The sequence below is a fragment of the Haliotis cracherodii genome, unplaced genomic scaffold (genome assembly GCF_022045235.1).
Source record: "Haliotis cracherodii isolate W230 unplaced genomic scaffold, xgHalCrac1.p SCAF_11, whole genome shotgun sequence".
Classification (NCBI taxonomy): domain Eukaryota; kingdom Metazoa; phylum Mollusca; class Gastropoda; order Lepetellida; family Haliotidae; genus Haliotis; species Haliotis cracherodii.
Window position 1 is genome coordinate 11,255,671 of NW_027266266.1, and position 23,158 is coordinate 11,278,828.

At 41.5% G+C, this 23,158-nt stretch overlaps 2 protein-coding genes across 2 annotated transcripts; one reads left to right on the plus strand and one right to left on the minus strand.

The window, feature by feature from the left end:
* LOC139455380 (uncharacterized) lies at positions 1-9,083 on the plus strand. Its single transcript, XM_071236940.1, has 4 exons — positions 1-477; positions 5,093-5,436; positions 6,336-6,609; positions 7,192-9,083. The coding sequence occupies exons 1-4, from the start codon at positions 244-246 to the stop codon at positions 7,372-7,374; spliced, it is 1,035 nt and encodes a 344-aa protein (XP_071093041.1). The 5' UTR covers positions 1-243; the 3' UTR covers positions 7,375-9,083.
* A 5,358-nt stretch (positions 9,084-14,441) lies between these two features.
* LOC139455382 (electron transfer flavoprotein beta subunit lysine methyltransferase-like) lies at positions 14,442-21,272 on the minus strand. The gene is made up of 5 exons (XM_071236941.1): positions 21,208-21,272; positions 18,109-18,412; positions 17,747-18,045; positions 16,582-16,712; positions 14,442-14,788 (listed from the first exon to the last, which is right to left on the minus strand). Exons 2-5 carry the CDS (start codon positions 18,394-18,396, stop codon positions 14,445-14,447), a joined length of 1,062 nt encoding a protein of 353 aa, XP_071093042.1. The 5' UTR covers positions 18,397-18,412; positions 21,208-21,272; the 3' UTR covers positions 14,442-14,444.
* Positions 21,273-23,158: the final 1,886 nt, after the last annotated feature.

Here is a 23,158-nt window from a genome sequence, read left to right on the forward strand (position 1 = left end):
GACTGGTGTAGAGTCAGTCCCGGAACTACGATGTCGGTGACTGACGTAGGCTAACGGGGGATTCCATTTGTCATTTCTCCATTTCAATCTGCAATCTGACATTATGGATGGACAGGCTGGAGAGACTAAACTGACCATGTTAACGAGCAATGATACTTGACAGCCAGCCGGAGAGAGTGAAGTTGATGTTCCGATTGTGGACCCGATTGTCGATGTTGACCATTCGATCACTTCCGTAGTTGGATGTCTCCGAAATTGCTCTGTGGTAACATGGCACTCAAACTAAGTATATGCCGTAACCGCGGTCTGTGCAAATGTCTGTGTTATGCCTTTCTGGTGATTGTGGTTGTCGAGATTGTTGTGTTCAACACCCTGGTGCTTGTGGCGCTGATGTCGGTGAGGAAGGAGTTATCAACGGTGCTGGATGCTCCTGGGAATTCTCTCATGGATAAGTTAATGAATAATAACAAATTCCAGGTAAAGGAAAGATTATACCGCACATGGGCGGATACAGCTTTTTTGAAAAGGGGGCGGGTGCACAATTAAGAGCTATGTATTGTCTTTGGTGGTAATTTATACAGAAATAAAGATTTTTTTAGAAATTAAAAGGGGGGTCTCCAACCCCCCCCCCCCCCCCTCCACACACACACACACACACACCCCTCCCCCCCGCCCTGTATCCGCCCATGTCGCATTGTGCTTGTCTTACCCTCCCTGTATCTCTCTAGGTGGGCTGGGACGGGTAACTCGGGTACTCGGGTCGGGTTGGTACTGAGTAGGACCCGGGTACCCACAGGACTATATACCCGGACCCGTCGTTAGTCACGTGATGAATTGTTTAATGATAAAAAAATATCTGGAACTCTATGGTTTCACTACATGTCACTAATGTTCGCATTTCTTTCTGACTAACCACCATTGCTTCTGATCGTTATACGTTTGAATAAAAATAACACTTCAGTCAACTTCAGTGTATGCATGACAAGATACATATAGATTCTAAATATATTTCAATACATTTAACCGGGGCTACCCTCAAACTAATTTGAATCGGACATTTTGTACCAAACTCTTGAGGCCTGTAGTGGGTAATAGCGGGGTGGGTACCCAGGTAGTAAATTTGGACTCGTCCCAGCCCAACCCTAAATCTAGATTTTGTGCCATTCTCTGATCGGTGTTCCTTTTCATCCACTTAGTACCTCTACAAAGGTGATTATTTAGCCCACCTTACACAGTCACTGAAATTGTGTTTCGGAAATTAGCTCCTTTGTACGTGTAGCGGCCATAAAATTGCCGAGTCCCGTAATGGGATTCGTCCCATGGACCTTCTGATCAGAGGTCGGACGCCTTGTCCACATAACCAAAGAGGTTAACCCCGTCAGCAAGCTGACAAGGTAAGGATGTCATCTGTAGGATGACTCCACGCCGTGCTACATACTCCCCCGTCAACAGAAGGCACGTCCTGGGCCGCATAGTAGGGTACTGAGGCTTACTTTGCTCAAATTTAATATGAACGTGCTCAGCCCAACATTGGGCGCCAATGTAGCTGCCATAAAATTTCCGAGTCCCGTGATGGGATTCGAACCACGGACCTGCTGATCAGAGGTCGGACGCCTTGTCCACATAACCAAAGAGGTTAACCCTGTCAGCAAGCTGACAAGGTAAGGATGTTGTCTGTATGATGACTCCACGCCCTGCTACATATATATATAGGCATGCTGAAAAAGCTTTATTGGGTATTTACGCATGCTGTATGTATTTATACATTTGAATTTTCCATTTAATGTATGCGTTTCTGTATGCAAGGAAGTCTGTCTTACAGACCCTGATACATTTATATCAAGTACAGCCCATGCAAGTCTATAATGTTTGGCAAGTCTAGATTACTGCAGTATCAGGAAAATGAAGAGAATCACTGGGCTCCCTTTTTATTAGATTATTATTAAGATAACTGAACAACTGTTTTTTCTGTACGATATGTTCATTTCAGAGACTATATGTTAGTCTATATGCAAGGTAATTGAAAGTAATTGGGTTTTCAATGTTTTTTTTGGTATTTTACGCAAATACGCTGCTTATCTGTAGCTCTGGGTCCAATTAAACTTACTACCCGGGTACCCATCCCCTATTACCCTACCTGGTACCCGATGTAGGTCTCAAGAGATGGGTACAAGATGTCCAACTGGGAATAGTTTGACTGTGGACGTGAACAATGTATTTAGATACAGATATAAAACCATCTGGTCATGCATGCACTGAAGTTGACTGAAGCTATTTTTATGCGAATGTAGCGGCCATAAAATTTCCGAGTCCCATGAAGGGATTCGAACCACGGACCTTCTGATCAGAGGTCGGACGCCTTGTCCACATGACCAAAGAGGTTAACCCCGTCAGCAAGCTGACAAGGTAAGGATGTCATCTGTGGGATGACTCCATGCCCTGCTACATACTCCCCCGTCAACAGAAGGCACGTCCCGGGCCGCATAGTAGGGTACTGAGGCTTATTTTGCTCAAATTTGATATGAACGTGCTCAGCCCCACGTTGGGCGCCAATGTAGCGGCCATAAAATTTCCGAGTCCCGTGAAGGGATTCGAACCACGGACCTTCAGATCACAGGTCGGACGCCTTGTCCACATGACCAAAGAGGTTAACCCCGTCAGCAAGCTGACATGGTAAGGATGTCATCTGTGGGATGACTCCACGCCCTGCTACACGAACATCAGTGACTTGTAGTGTAACCATGGAGTTCTAGATAATATTTGTTATTAAACAATATATCACGTGACTAACCACGGGTCCGGGTAGTCCTGTGGGTACCCGGGTCCTACTCAGTACCCACCCGACCTGAGTTCCCCGTCCCACTCCCACATTCCAACTTACAAGTTTGCATATCTGTCCTTGGTTTGCTATCCATGCTATCCAGACTGTCCAGAAGGTCTGTGGTTCGAATCCCATCACGGGACTTGGACATTTTATGGCCGCTACAAGTACAAGGAGCTAACAAAAGGGTCACTTTGATGTGTAAAGATATATGGTCACATTCCTTGGTGTCAAAGTTGTAGTAGCATATCTTTTTAATCACAATGAAAGGCTTTCATAAGCCTAGAGTCCTCTGGTTTCAGAATAAGCTTGTTTGTTTACAAACAAGAGAAAAGTCCGGTCATCATGGTCATGTGATACCTTCTGTAAGTTATATACCGTATTCAACGTAATAAGCGCCCCGCTCTAATAAGCGCCCAAGGCGATATTTGCTAATATATTGGCAAGTGAACAATCCCAATTAGCACCCCTTCCAATTGATCAATGTACACAAGACCTATTTATTCGTGTATAATACGCACTCGTGTGTAATATGCACCCTCAATTATGGGCAATTAAATTCTGGATAAATATATCAGGCTGTCAGCATAAGCCACAAAATTTATCTTTCAAATCTGTTTTTTTCACCAAAACAATATTCTAATAAGAGCCCCCTATTTCTAATTTTGAGAATACCTAGGCGCTTATTACGTCGAATACGGTAATCATGGTCAGTGTTTGAAATAATTTTAACACCCAACAAGTCAGGCAGGTGACCCATAAGTGTTGCCTGTCCATCTTCTATGTTACCAGCCCGCATTCAGACATTATAAATATTGAAAAATCGCAAAACTCAGAAACAAATCACGTCCTGATTAAGTTGAAATAATGCAAACTTGAGAATCTACAAGAAGGTATAATAAAACTGATTACATAAGTAATCATCTGCCAGACAGTCGGGCAGGTGGAGCAATATTTCATGCAGCCGACAGAAAAGTTACCAGTCATGAGCAGGCAGGCAGTTACCATGGTTATTTCGGACACTGATCATGATAACGCTAAGTCATAAAAGGCGACGGAGTGTTGATTTTGTGATAAGTGCCCTATGTGAAACTGTTTGGACCAGATAATCCATTGATTGACAACTTGAGCATGATTCATCAATCAACACAATTGGCATACAAGGACGTGCAAGCAACAAACAATTCAGATATACATATCATGCCCCATCTTCCTGAAGCAAGGGAGTTAACTGACCATAAAAGTCCAGTTTCACCCTTTGACGAATTTGGTTGAAATTTCTGGTCTCAATCGTAGCGCCACCAGTGGCTGTTGCATGTTCTATCCCTATATGTCCCTCCCATTGACCAATCAGATTCCACCTCCCACATCACTTGCACTTGGTTGATGCATGTCATCGTATCCCAACTGCGTGGATCGATGCTCATGATGTCAATCACTGGATTGTCTGGTCCAGACTCGATTATTTACAGACCTCCGTCATATAGCTGGAATATTGCTGAGTGCGGCGTTAAACAATAAACAAACAAAACAAAACATCACTTGCATTTAATTCAAACAAAGTGGAGGCTCTTTGTCAAGATGATCGGATCAATAATCAATAATAATTTATAAAATGGGTCTTACATTTCGTGAAGTGTATCAAATCAGGTGAGCACCTTGGTGAAAAAAAAAAAAGATTGTTAAATATCTGTTGAGGCTGAGTACAGATACTTTACAAATCTTGCAATCGACCAAAATCTGCAAGGCACTTTACGAACTGGATGTCAATTTCGTTACATGATTTTGATTGGACTATGCATACACTCATTAGTCCAGCCACAATATAACTCCATAATACCAGCCTAGTTTGGCAAGACTGGAAACTGGACTTTTATAGTCAGTTAACTCCCTTGCCTAGGGAAGATGATCACACCCCAGTGGTCTGGTGGATAGAGTGTCTGCCCTGAAAGTGGAAGGTCAGTGGTTTGATCCTAGCAGTGACATGGTGAGGTACCAAAAAACGTAAAAGGATGGTACTTGTTGTTACCCTGTCTGGCCCTCGGCATTAATGGGATAAAACAAGGACTGGTCGGCTCAGAGTCAGTATACTGTGTCCATATATAAACTGAGGCACGGTATTGTTGCGAGCACTATAAAACTGGTATGAGTCCGAACAAGTACAAGCAGACACATACACACACGTTCAATAATGTGGAACAGAATGTAAAGCCCGATTTTCACTTACCTCATAGTCCATAAGTTAACTTATTCTCTGACTATCTATTGCAGGAAATTGTTGGAGTGGGCAGGAACGGAGGATTTGCCAAGATGATGGAAGAGACGATAGGGCGAATATACATCGTATCGAATCCAAGCAGTGGGAACGACAAATCATCACAACCTCGTCTGAGTTTCTTAGGAATCGATGTGTCGAACGCACGTGAAGCCACTTTCCTGTACAGACGTATACAGTCTCGGACTGACTTCCCCTATACGCGTCTCATTGTTGACATTGGCGCCAATGACGGTCTTGTTTCCAGTAACTCTTTTAACTTTCTACAGTGGGGATGGAGCGCGATACTGGTAGAGCCACAGTCACATGAAATCAACTTGGCCAAGCTGAACAACAAGAGGTACCGTAGAACTTTTCCGAAACCATTCTCCTACCCAGAGTTCCATGCGACTAGCATAGTACCTCTGCCACAGGCCAGCCCCATGTGACGATTCGTCACGTCTTACACTGTCCATTCAAGATGTTGCACGATTTTCATCTGTTTCTTTTTTGATAAGTCTACACTTCTTGATAAACATATGTCATAGAATGGTTAACTTTCATTGAGAAAATATCCTAAATCGTGAAAAAACTATTTCCATTTGCGTAGTTATCCTATGTTTACATTGGCTGTACAGCTCCAGGTGCTGTCATCGAAGCCCTACGGAGAGCTAGCGATACTGTCACTTTGATGTGTTAATATGTATTCTCATGCAGCTCACTGTCTCAGTTGTAGTAGCATATCTATTTAATTATGCAAAAGAAAATGTAGAGCGCCCCCAAATACTTGCATAAGTCCGTTCTATTCTGATTTCTGAAAAAGTCTGGTCACATGGTATGCAAATTAGCCTGTGGCAGTGGTGTTATGCCAAGTCCCCAACTGCGCCGGAGTGTGTTTTGAAACCTGATTAATTTAAAAAAATGTTCAGAGTTTCTCATGGCCATTGGTCACCGGTAGAACTCTTGTCTTGACCCCAGCAGTGACAATTCACAGGATGTAATTAGTGTTTGAATGGCATTGTTTATATACTTGTTACAAGTGCTGTTCAATAAACAGTGATGTGGAATACATAGTTGTTTGTTTTCAGCGTATGTCTGAGTTGGTATTTCTGCTATCCAAAATGTCTTATTGTTGATATAAATGCGATGTTTAATAATGCGAGCAAAGACCACTCGCATTTTTTCGCATTTAATTCACGCTCGCGTTAATTTCAAGATTTACAATATACTTTTATGTGTTTGTGTACATCACTGTTTCAGGAACCATGACCCTTACAATGAGGGCAAACAGAACCTGACCCTTGTACAAGGAATCCTGTCTGACAGGGATGGCATGGTTGACTTTGTGTTGTCAAGTTCTGTGGACAAAATGGAAAGCCATGCCATGAAGAGTTATCAATATGAACAGACCAAAAATAAACATCCTTTTATTGTGAAGGTGCCTAGTCTGACAGTGAGGACGTTTGCAAGGAGATACAATGTGCCGAAGACATTTGGAGTTCTCTCCCTTGATGCTGAAGGATTAGGAGATAAGGTAATTTCTGCTGGTAAACACAGATGTGTTGAAGATGGGCTGATGCCACAAATGCTAGGACTATCCCAATAGTTTTCACAGGAAGCTTGCCTTTGCACAATTAAGGGGCGGTGGGGTAGCCGAGTGGTTAAACCCGAAGACCTGGGTTCGATTCCCAACATGGGTTGAGTGAGTGAGTGAGTATGGTTTTACGCCGCTTTTAGCAATATTCCAGCAATATCACGGCGGGGGACACCACAAATGGGCTTCACACATTGTACCCATGTCGGGAATCGAACCCGGGTCTTCGGCGTGACTAGCGAACGCTTTAACCACGAGGCTACCCGACCGCCCCTAACATGGGTTGAATGTGTGAAGCCCATGTCTGGTGTCCCCTGCTGTGATATTGCTGGAATATTGCTAACAGCAGCGTAAAAACCTCTCACTCACTCACTCACTCACTCACTCACTTACCCAATCACTGGATTGTCTGGTCCAGACTTGATTATTTACAGACCGCCATCATTCAGCTGGAATATTGCTGAGTGCGGGGCGTTAAACAACAAACCAACCAACCAATCATGTTACTGCATTCTGTTTCAGCTGCTGCACCAGTGGATGGACCTCGGCTTCAAGCCTGCATACATTATATATGAACAGCTTCATAACAGTGAACCAATCGTCACCACCGTCGAGTACTTGGAGGGCAAAGGATACCGCTACCTCAACAAACTTGGCTGGAACTATATGTTTGAACACATGCCCTTCCCTGGCGATGACAACTGATTATCATTTTCATTAGAATCTGATGTGTAACGTTACCCCTGTGTGTCAAGGACGGTGATGTCCTCAGATTTTAATGCAGGCAGGTACTGGATCAGAGGAAGATTTGATTTGATATGATTGACAGTCACCCTATGATGTGCAGAATGATAGACAGTCACCCTTTGATGTGTTGAATGATGAAAGGTCAGCCGATAGTGGGTTGAATGAGATCGCCTTCTGTTGATGTGTTGAATGATCTATTGCCATCTGTTGATGTGTTGAATGATAAACTGTCACCAAATGTTGAAAGATGAACCTCACCATCTGTTGAATGATCTGTCGCCATCTGTTGAATGATGAACTTCACCATCTGTTGATGTGTTGAATGATGAACTGTTGCCATCTGTTGAATGATGAATTGTTGCCTTCTGTTGATGTATTGAATGATGAACTTTGCCATCTATTGACATGTTGAAAGATGAACTGTCGCCATTTGTTGATGTGTTGAATGATGACTGCTTCTCAAGGTTGTTATGGTTCTTCGAAGGAGGAATGGTAATTCTGTGATGATGATGATGATGCTTGTCTGATAGTCTGATGATTGAATGATCACATCTTTCAGCAGCGCATCCTGAAGACCAGCACAGAACATGCACACATAGTATCATGCATATCGGTGCTCACTGAATCTCGACATTACCCAAAATCAGGTCATGTCTCAGTATTGTTTCAAACATGTGAACATAGCATGTGAATTCTCCAACTATGATCACCTGTGTACAAGAACTTAAACCTTCAGGATTTATACATTTTTCATTCCAAATAGCCAAGTTGATGCCCTTCCTAACAATCTTGTTAACATGCCAATCAGATATCAGACAATATGACTTTGCCATGTATGTAAAAGTTCGCGAACGATCGTCCTGATGTGACCTGTAATGAGATGTCCTCAGGTTTTTGTTTTGCAGTATCGAACACTAAGATCTGATTTTAATGATTTACGTTTTCTAGATTGAGTTTTTAAAACGGGAAAGATGAAAAAATAAATTTCAAATCCAGGCCATTTTGAAACAAGTTGAATCAGATCTAGAGTGATTGCTACATGGTATCAAACTGCATAATGCAGATACTATGCACTAGGGGGCACTGTGTTGAGCAGGGAGATAACTCTGTCCGATCCAGGAAATCAACTGTTGGCAAAATATGCAAATTGTTTTAACCATGTAATACTGAAATGTTCCACATTATGTTTACATAGTTGGATGCCACTTGTTAATGTCATGGGTCAATGCTTTGTGGAGATTCCTCCTTATATGGAAGACAGTGGCAGTATGTTTTAACCATATGTAGTGAATATGGCTGATCCAAGACAATAAGTATAAACCGACTGCGGAACAAAATGATGTAATAATTTTCATCTTTTACCTTTCATGTCTTTTTTATGACTTGGATGAGCTATAATGAAGTAATTTTTAAGGAAACATCGTGTTTTTAATCTGACGAAAGTACAAGGTAGCTAAACATTTTTAGTCGTGTTTCGAGATCGCTATGGTCACTTTGTGTCTAGCTCAGTTTCTTGATTCTTTCAGGGGGCGGGAGTGGCCCAGTCATCTAAAACTTCCCAATCACTGTGCAAAGTTGCGTGCCTTGGGCACACCAGGAACCTATGATCATGGGTTCGAATCCAGGTTCGCCCTGACTATGTTTCTAGGTTTGTCAGCGCCATATCCATGTTCGTGGGTTTCACCGAAGTGGTTAATGTCTGAGATCTGCATCGGTTCAGTGTTTCCTCCCACATTAAGCTGACACGCTGTGATATTACTGGAACAGTCCCCGTGTTCACTATTGTTATCCTTTAACTCTAGCATCCTCAGGGTGCCTGCCACTTTTTCATCTTCCAGACATTCTTGTCTTTTTAGGCCGGACTTTTTCAAAAACCCGTTTTATGAATTCACTGACTTAAACATGTTAAAAAAATTGAAAATGTGAAGTTTTTAAGTAAATGAAAAGCACTGTCTCTATCAATATAAATAAGTTAAATAAAGTACGATTACTAAAACCTGTTTTAGATTTATCCTTAATATTAAAAACCTACAAATTATGACAAATCGTGAGAGGAAATTTTAAGCATACATATTTGAAATTTGAATTTGGTTTATGATTTTTTTTCGACCTACTGACCTGATTTTCGGGCCAAAAATCTGTAAAACAAAAAATTACAAGGTAACAATGATAATATAAGAAGTGTGTACAGTGTCTGTCTTTGCCTTGGACTTCAGCATTCTCACCAATCTGTCACTTGTTCATCTTCCAGCGATCTTGTCTTTTAATATTGCAGATATTTTATTGAGGCATTGCTTGGAGCTGCCAAACATTCCTCAGGCACTTTATTTTAATTATGTCCTTGTGCTCCAAAATATAAATGAATTAAGTCCAGACCAATTTTGTTCCAGGTCCTTCTTTCATGGATTCTTCTTTCCAAAATATCCAAAAATCTGTGAATTTAGAAATCAAACTCTAAATTTTTCACTTTGCGCGCACTCTTAAGGTGTTTATTTATGCATAACATACAACCACGTTTGGGAGGGTTTGTTTTTGTTTTTTTTTGGGGGGGGGGGCGGTAAATTGCTATCCATTCTCTTCGGGTGAGGTTTAGCTGGAGCAAGTTGGTGAGAACAAATTGTCAGTGTAACCATGGTAACCAAACATATGTTCTGGTTACAATTTTTATTATTTCTTTTTGGAGAATGAATAAAACTTGCCTGCAGATCTGTAAAACAAGTAATTAAATTTGTCAGGTATTATTATCTATAACAATTTACTTCTTTCCTGCAGGACTGTTACAAATTTTGGGAATGATGAAAAGGCCCAAAGAACATTCATGTGGAAAGTAATGCTTTTACTTTTCTTTCAGATACACAAGGTGCCAGATGTTGTTACTTTAAACAACTACTTTAAAAAATGTGTTTTTCAATTTTATTCTTCTTTTTACTTCTACCACTTGTCCTATGACTTTTTAAGAAACAACCTTTTACCATGTTAAATTAAAGTCTTCTTATTCTCACTACCTGTATATAGTATGTTGATCTTCCAGTAGATAGTAATTTTGTTGAGGATAGCAGACAGTAAACTACAGCATTATAGCCAATTCTACAGACATTCCAATTTCACCTTTTATAGATATTCACTTTTTGATCTTCCAGTAGATAGTACATAAGTAGTGTTCTGCCAGAGATTCCTACATGGCTTTAACTACCATCTGTAGAATTCTTGTTGGTCTGGTTGTTCTTAGTTTTCTAGCCATGTTTTTTGTTTACATTGTGCCAAAATCATATACTTGATGTTAAAACTTTTGACACAAAAACTTTTTTACGAAAAAAAAAATGAATGACGCAATCCCATTTTTCTAAAGTTGCACCATAAATTATATTACTGTCCTGATAGTGCCATTGTTTAATGCCTCTAGGTTTTTGTTCAGCTTCACTAAATATACCGTTAGCTCTGCTTGTCGTAAGAGGCAACTATAAACAGATCGGGTGGTCTGGCTCGCTGACTTTGCTGATGCATGGCATGGTATCCTGATTGTGTAGATCGATGCTTGTGATGTCATTAGATTGTCTGGTCCAGACTCGATCATTAATAAAACGCCATCATATAGCTAGAATTTTGCAGAGTGTGGTGTTAATCAACCAACAAACAAAATATAAAAACACCAACATCATTTATCTGGAATATTGATGAGTACAGTGTTAACCAACCAACCAGCAAACAAACTAACACTCAGATAAACCAGTTCAAAGGAGAAAATACTTTTTAATAACACCTACCTGGGTTGGCCTAAGAAAAGAAACCACAAATATTTTGCGTCTATTTGTTTTCTGTAATAGACTGTGTTAATATTCAACCATCTTCCCAAGGCAAGGGAGTTAACTAACTATAAAAGTCCAGTTTCCACCCTTGCCGAACTAGGCTGGAATTTCGGGGCTCAATCGTAGCACCACCAGTGGCTATTACAAGTTAAGTTCCTTCTATGCCCCTTGATAAAAAACATGAAAAGATTTGGAAAATATCTGTTGATGCCATGTTTTGCAATTCCCGCAATCGACCAAAATCTGCATGGCAGTTTACAAACTGGATGTCAATTTCATTACGTGATTTTGATTGGACTATGCATAGATTTGTTAGTCCAGCCAAAATATAACTCCATAATTCCAGCCTAGTTCGGCAAGGGTGAAAAGTGGACTTTTACAGTCAGTTAACTCCCTTGCCTAGGGAAGATGTATTTCAGCCATATAGTTACAAGTATTATACAACAGACCCCAAATATTGGATGTTATTCAATACCAGTTTCTATGAAATGGCTTGGTGCAAAATTTCCCATTATGTATGAAATTGTTGAGCTTGGAGATGCATTGATGAATTGTTTCAGCTGATTATTGATGATTTTTATGGATTTGTGTTCATTCTGTCGTACTATTGTTGGTGATTTGAACGGAATATTATTGAAATAGTCTCATGAAGCTGAAATACATTTTTCCTCAGCATCAGGCTTATCTCATGTTAGCCGTAACTTACTTTGATAACACTCTCAGTATTGATATCCTCACCCCAATTTGAGGTTTTCCGCTGTGTATAGATGGGTTTGAATCTGGACAATTGTAATATGCAAATTATATACATGCCTTTTAACTTTGTACCCAATGTTTGTCCTTCAATTATACATTTTATTAAAATTATTCAAGAATAAAAATATTAATTTTACATTTTTTGGTTTTCATCATCTGTTTAATATACTGTAGCTCAGATAGTTAAGATATTAAGTATACCGTATTTGACGTAATAAGCGCCCAGGGCGGTCTCAAAATTAGAAATAGGGGGCTCTTATTAGAATATAATTTAAGTGTGAAAAATACAGAGTTGAAAGATTATAGATTTCGTGGTTTATGCTGACAGCCTGAAATGATACAAATGAAAAGTCTGTGCGTATTATACACGACAGATATATTTTCAAGAATTTAATTGCCAATAATTGAGGGTGCATATAACACACGAGTGCGTCTTATACACGAATAAATAAGTCTTGTGTACATTGATCAATCAGAAGGGGTGCTAATTGAGATTGTTCACAAGCCAACATATTAACAAACATCGTTCTGGGCGCTAATTACGTCAAATACGGTAACTGGGATTATCTATACCTTTCAGGACTCGATTTAGATACATCAAACATGCAACAGTGTAACCTATAACTGAAAAATTCGATCCTCATATTTATTTTTATTATGCCTCAAAGTGAGTTTGACCAATCAGAGAGCAGAACTACTAAACCCCATATGAGCCTGTACCGTTAGTAAAAATCCAAGATGGTTGTTACTGACCAATTGCAATTCTGAGGTTTAAAGAGTAGTCTCCCTTTGACCCTTAATGTCTAAGTGTTAAGTTTTGAGTTTTAAGTTTTGACATGACATGTGCGACAAATATACCAAATAGTCTAAACTTTTCGGCATAATAAATTTGTTATTGTGTCTTTAGTTGCTTTATATGGTGTCATATTAGGTTAGCAGAAAAATATGACACCACAAACAGCAACTTAAGACACTTATTACTTGCCCGTGAAGAGATCACCCGTTTAATAAACATACAGCTGTATTACACATTGTGTAATACCAAAACGCGGGCTTATGTACTCTCGGAACCCGTTTTACCAACAAATATTGAAAGCTCTCAACATCCCTTGGCTTATTCAACGACATTGCGTGAGGAGATGATAGATCAGTGAGAGGAGCTTATGCACACTCGATGACCCCAGCAACCTTGTTGCTAGGCTGACGTCACATGGTATTCTTTCGCTGATGGATCTTGCAACAAAATTCCACAAATTACGTCATCGGGTACTGTGACGTGATTGTAAACTTTGAGGTGCAAGGCCCCGTTTCACAAGGCGATCGCACTGTAGCGCAACGACAGTCGTTGGTCTAAGTTAAAGTATGTGACTTGCAATAACCTTAGCGCTACGATAGTTTTGTGGAACGGACGCCTGAATTCTGAAGGTAGACCGTTGTATGGTATTAAATTCATACGTTTCAACTTTTGACTTTTTTTCGCTCGTCAGATACCACAACTATTCACTCGTTTCATAAAATTGGTTTTACACGGGAGCGAGTTTAGTATTCTATATATAACCAGCGTTAGAAATTGGCACTATTCCTGTTGTCCTTACCAAACTGCTCAATAGTTAAGGTATCCAAAGGACTAGTAGAAATTTGTCCTTTACAAGGGTTTTACTATATGTTATCATTATAAGGACTAGTGGACAAAAACTGTTAATTTCTATTGCTGTATAACTAATAATACATGTACCAAGTGCATGTCCAAATCTATCATTTCTCAAGGATTGACACACTGTTCATGCTGACATGGCCCACTTGAGCTTGGCAGTCAGTTGAAAGGTATAAAGTATTGACCTGTGGTCTGTAACTGTTTGATATTGTTCTGGATGTCACTTCGCTGCCATATTTTGGTCCATCCAGTTCCCACGAACACCCAGTCTTCCATATATGGTTCTACCGGTGAAGATCTGGGTCTGAATTGGTCTTCAGTGACTCTTGCTTGTCGTAAGAGGCAACTAACGGGATTGGGTGGTCAGGCTCGCCGACTTGGTTGATGCCTGTCATCATATCCCAGTTGTGTAGAATGATGCTCAATGATGTCAATCACCGGATTGGCTGGTTGAGTTTAATAAATCCAATTATTGATGCACTTTTGCATTGATAGATTTAAGGGTTGTTACTACACATCATAGACCTGTGAAGATCCGGGGTAAAATAGGTCTTCAGCAACCCATGCTTGCCGTAAAAGGTGACTATGCTTGTCGTAAAAGGCTACTAACGGGATCGGGTGGTCAGGCCCTCCGACTTGGTTGATACATGTCATCTATCCCAATTGTGTGGATCGATGCTCATGATATCAATCACTGGATTGTCTGGTCCAGACTTTATTATTTACAGACTGCTGTCATATAGCTGGAATATTGCTGAGTGCTGCATTAAAAATAAACAAACAAATATGGTTCCATCACATCATCCAGCAACTCAAGTACCCACTTCCAACATCCAGACTCCAGCTGTATTAAGCCCATTATTCTCTAGACGACTTTGCTCAGGCAAGTTATATTCAGCCAGTTTTGTAAGCAGTGATTTCATTGGGTGATTTTCAAATGTCAGTCTTCCTGGGTCACCAATGAGAACACATGTACCAGCCTTCAGATAATGATTCAACCAATCACTGATGCAGCTTACAAACTCACTGTCATAGAACATATCTCCAAGAATAATCACATCCCATTGGTTGCAGACTGAGCCAATCATATTCCTGGAATCCACAGTAATGCCACAGAGGTTCACATCTGCATTTAACTTGGCTGCCACTGTTGCAACTGAAACAATTGATATATATGTGTAACTATGGTAACATTACTTATCACCGATTTCAATAATTAGTTCACTGGAAGGAAAATAGGAATTGAAAAAGGTCGCAAAATAAATATAGAACTGAACATTGGTGTTTCGTGCTTAGTATTTTAATCTATGGACCCAGGACCCTGTTCCAAAAAGCGATTGTTACCCCCCTACTTTAACATGGGCTTCCGACAGTCGTTGCATGGATGTGGCTTTCTGGAACAGGTCCTGAGCTGTTAATCGTTGTCACTTGGGTTTAACAAGTACTGGTTGACCATCAGTCTCAGTTTGAAACCCTCACCTACCACTGTCTTGGCACATGTCATTGGCCCCAACTGTCTTGGCCCTCACACACCTGCATAAATGTCACTGGCCCCCTCTGTCTTGGCACATGTCATTGGCCACCACTGTCTTGGCCCACACACACCTGCATCAATGTCATTGGCCCCCACTGTCTTGGCACACACATACCTGCATCAATTTCATTGGCCCCAACTGTCTTGGCCCTCACACACCTGCATAAATGTCACTGGCCCCCTCTGTCTTGGCACATGTCATTGGCCACCACTGTCTTGGCCCACACACACCTGCATCAATGTCATTGGCCCCCACTGTCTTGGCACACACATACCTGCATCAATTTCATTGGCCACCACTGTCTTGGCCCTCACACACCTGCATCAATTTCATTGGCCCCCACTGTCTTGGCCCTCACACACCTGCATCAATGTCATTGTCCCCCTCTGTCTTGGCCCTCACACACCTGCATCAATGTCGTTGGCCACCACTATCTTGGCCCTCACATAACTGCATCAATGTCATTGGCCCTCTCTGTCTTGGCCCTTACACCTGCATCAATGTCATTGGCCACCTCTGCCTTGTCCCTCACACACCTGCATCAATGTCATTGGCCACCTCTGTCTTGACCCTCACACACCTGCATCAATGTCATTGGCCCCCTCTGTCTTGGCCCTCACATACCTGCATCAATGTCATTGGCCACCTCTGTCTTGACCCTCACACACCTGCATCAATGTCATTGGCCACCTCTGTCTTGGCCCTCACACACCTGCATCAATGTCATTGGCCCCCTCTGCCTTGGCCCTCACACACCTGCATCAATGTCATTGGCCCCCTCTGCCTTGGCCCTCACACACCTGCATCAATGTCATTGGCCCCCTCTGCCTTGGCCCTCACACACCTGCATCAATGTCATTGTCCCCCTCTGTCTTGGCCCTCACACACCTGCATCAATGTCGTTGGCCACCACTATCTTGGCCCTCACATAACTGCATCAATGTCATTGGCCCTCTCTGTCTTGGCCCTTACACCTGCATCAATGTCATTGGCCACCTCTGTCTTGTCCCTCACACACCTGCATCAATGTCATTGGCCACCTCTGTCTTGACCCTCACACACCTGCATCAATGTCATTGGCCCCCTCTGTCTTGGCCCTCACATACCTGCATCAATGTCATTGGCCACCTCTGTCTTGACCCTCACACACCTGCATCAATGTCATTGGCCACCTCTGTCTTGGCCCTCACACACCTGCATCAATGTCATTGGCCCCCTCTGCCTTGGCCCTCACACACCTGCATCAATGTCATTGGCCACCACTGTCTTGTCCCTCACACACCTGCATCAATGTCATTGGCCACCACTGTCTTGGCCCACACACACCTGCATCAATGTCATTGGCCACAACTGTCTTGGCCCTCACATTAATGCATCAATGTCATTGGCCCCCTCTGTCTTCGCCCTCACATACCTGCATCAATGTCATTGGCCACAACTGTCTTGGCACCACACAGAGCAGCTGCAATGGCTGAAGCCCCACATCCGGACCCAACATCCAGCACTGTCCTCTGTCTGAACTTGTCACGGTTGTCCAGAATGTACCTGCAGTTAGTGATCACATGACTTTCATTAACCCTATCAACTAGAGTTGAGTTGCTTTCTATGAAATTGTTTTTTTCATTTTCATGTCAAAATTAACTACGTCAGGATTTGTATAGATTTCTTTGTGAATAAATTGCACATTATTGATTATGATTGGCATTTATATTTTTATTCCATGAAGAAAATGAGTCTTATTCCTGCTTTTGGCTTGAATCAACCAACCTCTGAAATACTAAAAAGTAGGAAAACAAAAAACTAGCAAGAACTATTGTAATGTCCCCTGAAAAAAAACGCATTTCATGTGGAAAATGTTTGCAAATCATTGGTACAAAAATGTTATTTTCACATCATGTGGACCCAGAGAGAGAGAGAGTGTGTGTGTATGTGTGTGTATATGTTTGTGTATGTTTGTATGTGTTTTGGTTTGGTTTGTTGTTTAACGCCGCACTCAGCAATATTCCAGCTGTATGACGGCGGTCTGTAAAATAATCGTGTCTGGACCAGAAAATCCAGTGATTGACCTCATGAGCATCGATCCACGCAATTCGGATCGATGACATGCATCAACCATGTCAGCGAGCCTGACCACCCGATCCCGTTAGTCGTCTTTTACGACAAGCACAGTCGCTTTTTACGGCAAGTATTGGTTGCTGAAGACCTATTCTACCCCGGAATCTTCACAGGGTGTTTGTATGTGTGTATGTGTGTGTATGTGGATGTGTACTAATGCCAGTTTTATAATGCTAGCCCACTGAGATACCATTTCACAGTTTAACATTGATACCCAACTCGGGCACAGAAAACTGAGCCTCCAGTCCTTGTTTTATCCCATTAAGGCTAAGAGCCAGCCAGTACCAACTTTCAACATGTATTGGTATGGTGTGGCCGGGGATTGAACCACTGACTTTCCACTCTCCTGGCAGACACTCTATCCACTACACCACGGAGGCTGTCTGTGGATCCAGAGGGATGTGAAACACTATTGGCATCATAAGAACAATAGGGGCCATATAAGAACTATTGGTGTCAAATACCTTGTCACTGCCTGACCACCTGGCCAGAAGAAGGCCCAGAAAGGGTCCACAAAGGGAGAGTTGTCTCCCCTGCTGTGCCAAAGGTCACATTTTCTTGTCACCAGGTGGAGCTGTATCTCTGGGGTCAGGTGATCTCTTGTAAGCTCTGTATGTTTCATAATCTCAGCTCGTGTGCTGCTTTGGAAGAATAAAGATTGGCCATTTTGGTTGCTGCATAGATTTTTTGATTGGCTGTTGGAGACGCTACTAGATTGGCTGTTGGAGACCCTTTCTGATTGGCTGTTGGAGACCCTTTCTGACTGGTTGTTGGAGACACTTTCTGATTGGCTTTTGGAGACACTTTCTGATTGGCTGTTGGGGACACTTTCTGATTGGCTGTTGGAGACACTTTCTGATTGGCTGTTGGGGACACTTTCTGATTGGCTGTTGGAGACACTTTCTGATTGGCTATTGGAGACACTTCCTGATTGGCTGTTGGAGACACTTTCTGATTGGCTTTTGGAGGCCTTTTTTGATTGGCTGTTGATGAATTTTACTGTTTGGCTATTTGAGAAGTTACATGACAATATGGGAGTTACATGTCCAATGCTTGTTAACGCCAAACTATTTGTTATTTGGCTGTAGTGTGCACAAAGTCTTCTGATAACCATGGCTTGATCCTATTACCTGTAGAATAATAAATAAAAAATGTATGACCAAATTTAACAAAGAACAATTACGAGTGAGTTATGTCCCCTACCAGTGGTGAGGAAAGAGTATCAAGTTGAAGTTTCTGGAATCTGAGTCCCAATGTCAGAGAAATTCAAGCACAAGTTGGTGAGTGAGTGAGTTGGGTTTAACGCCACTTTGAACAGTATTTAAGTGGGAGGAAAGCCCAGAGAGGTGCATGTCTCAGACGTTTACCACTTTGGTGAAACACACAAGGACAGGTATGGTACTGACAAATCAGGGCAAACCAGGATTTGAACCCACGATAATAGGTTTCTGGTATGCCTAAGGGATGCAACTCTGCACAGTGAATTGCAGAGATCTGAGGCATGCACAACTAGTTGTCCTCAGTTGAGCTGTACCAGGATCTGCTGATAATACATCTATTAACCCTTGATCTGTCAGCATGTCCGTCTCATTCTACCCATTCTCATTGTGGTGGTGACATAACTGAAAAACTGTTCAAAAATACCTTTTTGTTTTTTTTATTGTTTAACGCCTCACTCAGCAATATTCCAGCTATATGACAGCGGTCTGCAAATAATTTAGTCTGGACCAGACAATCCAGTGATTGACATCATGAGCATCATCGCCTTTTACGGCAAGCATGGGTTGCTGAAGACCTATTCTACCCTGGAACTTCACGGGTTCAAAACTATAAAATCAAAACTATCTAATTTTTCAGTGAGAAGTTACGATGATATATGGCTTTTCCATTGGATGAGAGGTAGGTCACATCACCGCTAAACTGACGATTCTAAGTGTATGAATGACACATTTTGAGGTTCATACGTTTTTTCAAAGGACTGTTCTCTTGAAATGATGTAAATCTTGAACTCTGCACAGTTAGCATTTTAACATCCACTGGGATAAGTCAGAGAGTTTGATTACATGCTCTGTTTAAGAATATCGTCAGTACGACCAATCCCAGTGAACAAAACGAAGAAATGAATTCCAAACTGTGGACACGATCTGTGTCAAAACTGACAAGTGACAGTCTACAGCACTCTATAAATTTACCTCAGTATCTATTGGACACATCTATATAATCACTTTCAATGATCAGCCAATTGATCAATGATGACTCGCATACTACAACATTGATACAGTTTGGCCCTCAATCTGTGATGGTTTATACTCCAATGAACTCACACAAAGTGTAAGTTAATTCTTTCGTAAAAACTCACACAACCTGAAATAATGAAAATCATGTCACACTGGACGCAGTGGAAGTAACTGCCTTTGGCCGATTAATTGACCACCTCTGTGGTCTGGTGGATAGAGCATCTGCTCAGAGAGTGGATCGTTGGAGGTTTGATCCCTGGACATGTCATACCAAGGATCGTTCAGTCTCATTAAAATCAGATCTTATAGTTCTTGCTACCGCTTAAGCTTTGTTTAACAGTAGCGAGAACTAAGGTCTGATTTTAATGAGATTGAGTGACGTTAAAAAATGTCTATTTGTTTTGTTTGTTGTTTAACGCCACACTCAGCAATATTCCGTCTATGTGATGGAGGTCTGTAAATAGTCAAGTCTAGACCAGACAATCCAGTGATGACATCATGAACATGGATCCACGCAATTGGGATACGATGACATGCATCAACTAGGGCTGGGACGAGTTGAAATTTACTTTCCGGATACCCATCCCCAATTACCCGACCCTACCCTGGTACCCACTGTAGGTCTCAGGAGATGTCTCAAAATGTCTGATTGGGGCCTTTTTTAGCATAGCCCTGGCAAAGTATTTAGATCCATCTGGTCATGCATACACTGAAGTTGACTTAAGTTATATTCTTATTCAACCATATGAAAAATAAGAAGGAATGGGTTCATAGTCAGAAAGAAATGCGAACATTAGTGACTTGTAGTGTACCCATAGGGTTCTAGATAATTTTTGTCATTAAACAATATATCTTGTGATTAATCACGGGTCCGGTTAGTCCTGTGGGTACCTGGGTCCTACTCAGTACCCATCAGACGCGGGTACCCGAGTTACCCGTCCCAGCCCTAGCATCAACCAAGTCAGTAAGCCTGACCACCCTAGTCTACTCTTACAACAAGCATAATCGCCACTTATGACAAGCATGGGATGCTGAAGACCTATTCTAACCTGGACCTTCACAGGTCTGGGGTCACATTAAGAGGATAGAACAAGGACTGGTTAACTCAGAGTACTTATATGGTGTCTGAATGTGGTATTTTTGAATTAATAGTATAAAACTCAATATTGATGTTTTATAAAAAACACAATTCAAGTAATGAATCAATGGTAGAAGCGCACGTACAATCACTTTGAGAGTTGGATAAATTTATATGCGAACTTTGTGCAACGTATGCAGGATTTTTAAAAGGGGCGTGTCAAAAATATCAAAATCAATTTTACTGCCTACAACATACAACATTTGGTTTTCAAAAGAGGGTTTCGGACCCCCAAGACATCCCCCCTCTCCCCCGCTCTTCTCTGGATCCGCATGTCAACAACGACACGTTTCACAACATTTCAGATCTCAACAAAGGCAATACCAATAAAAGCATTAATCATAGGATTGTAGGTCCTGGTTCTAAATCAGTCACTGAATCGCTCAATTAGCCTACTTGAGGCAAGCAAAAGCTTTCAAGTAAAATATTCGAGCGTGAGATCGCTTGCTATTTTCAGCTGATCTTCGTCCGGAGATTAACTCTACGTTAATCTCTGCATATCTCAGCCATTCGTACCAGAACGCGATTAACACAAGTACATATCGCTGACCTATATCACGTTACTTCCTTGTTTGCGGGAGGATAGGCTCGATAAACATCCGACCTTAGATCTACGTTTATCGGTTTGAAACGCTCCTGTTGGAACGTCGGCCGGTGAATATGCTGATTTGTTCCCTGTGTTATTATGTCCAGCTTTCCATCGACATCGTCAAGGTGACCTTATGGCGTGCCCCTTCTTTCGGTTGCTGGCGAAAACGCCCCCATTCATCGCAGACGAAACCGGCCCCGGAAAAGGACAAAGATCAAGGATTATGTGTAAACCACGTCATCGCATTTCATTTGTAAAATATCATACTTAGACTGTGAGGATCCGCGTTAGTATAGTCTTCAGCAACCTATGCTTGTCGTAAGAGGCGACTATGTTTGTCGTACGATAGAGGCGGCTAACGGGTTCGGGTGATCAGGCTCGCTGAACTGGTTGATGCGTGTCATCGTATCTCGATATCAATCACAGACTTGTCTTGCCCAGACTCGATTATTTACAGACTGACGCCATATAGCTGGAATATTGATGAGTGCGGCGTTAAACAACAAACAAAAACAAAGATAGTAAATGAAACGTCATACATTTATAAATACTATGTTGTATACACAGTTGAAATATAGAACATTATAAAACATCATACAAATGACGACTATTTCAGATATATCACGAAAGAAAATTCACGTTAACTGAAGGGCAAAAGAAAGTTAACCTCAGCTGACTTTGTCATATGTTCATTTTCAGTTGAAAATAGTAAGTAAGCGATATCATATCCAAAGTATGAGACCGCTTCCGTGGTCTAGTGGCAGAGGGTCCGCCCGGAGATCGGAAGGTCCGGGGTTCGATCCCCGGCCGCGCCATACCAAAAGACGTTTAAAGATGGTACTTGTTGTTACCCTGTCTGGCGCTCGGTATTAAGGGGCTAAAACAAGGACTGGTCGGCTCGGAGTCAGTATACTGTGTCTGAGTGGGGTATTCATGTTAAACTGTGGCATGGTATCTCAGTGAGCTAGCACTATAAATCGGCATCAGTCCGAACTAGTACAAGCAGCCACACACGTACATGCACGTCGATATAAGTGCAATAATCTTGGACGCGACGTTAAACCCCCATTTCACCTCACTTCCAATATATGAACCGTACCGACGTTTAGTCAACACTCAAAGAATACTTCTACTATTTTTTTTCAAATATAATTTGATTTTAAACTTTAACAAATTAAAAAAGAACAATCTTGCATAATACATTGCATAATACAATAAATTATTATTGATGGGTATCTTAAAACGTCTTATCTTTGAAAATCAATACATTTGCTCTTTTGTGAACACATTTACAACATTTCAAACATGGTAAAGGTCATATGGTTGCCAAGTCATTTCTTACCCCAGTATTTATTGAACCAATATACTTTACACAATATTATCCAGCCACAAAGTACTTTACACAAACGAATGATTGATGTTTCAATAGACATAATCGATTTCAATTGATGTCTTTCAATTATAAATTCCATAAAAATCAAACTCGGTACACTTACCCTTGGCCCTCAATTTATGTTCGATACAGTTATATATTATTTGGACAATTTATAGACAGCGAAAGAGTATTAAGAAGAAGATGGGGCACAGCGAAGCCGGATGTCCCTGTGCAAATCCATCTTATAGATGCGATCCACCCATGCTAGCCGTAAAAGGCGACTATGCTTGTAAGAGGCGACAAACGGGATCGGGTGGTCAGGCTCGCTGACGTGGTTGATGCATGTCATCGTATCCCAAATGCGTAGATCGATACTTATAATATCAATCACTGAATTGTCTGGTCCAGACACTATTATTTTTACAGACCGCCGTCATACAGCTGGAATATTGCTGACTGCTGTGTAAAACAACAAACAAACAACTAAACGTTTGGTTACCTGTAGATTAGCCGTGTTCGATTGAAATTGGAACCGAT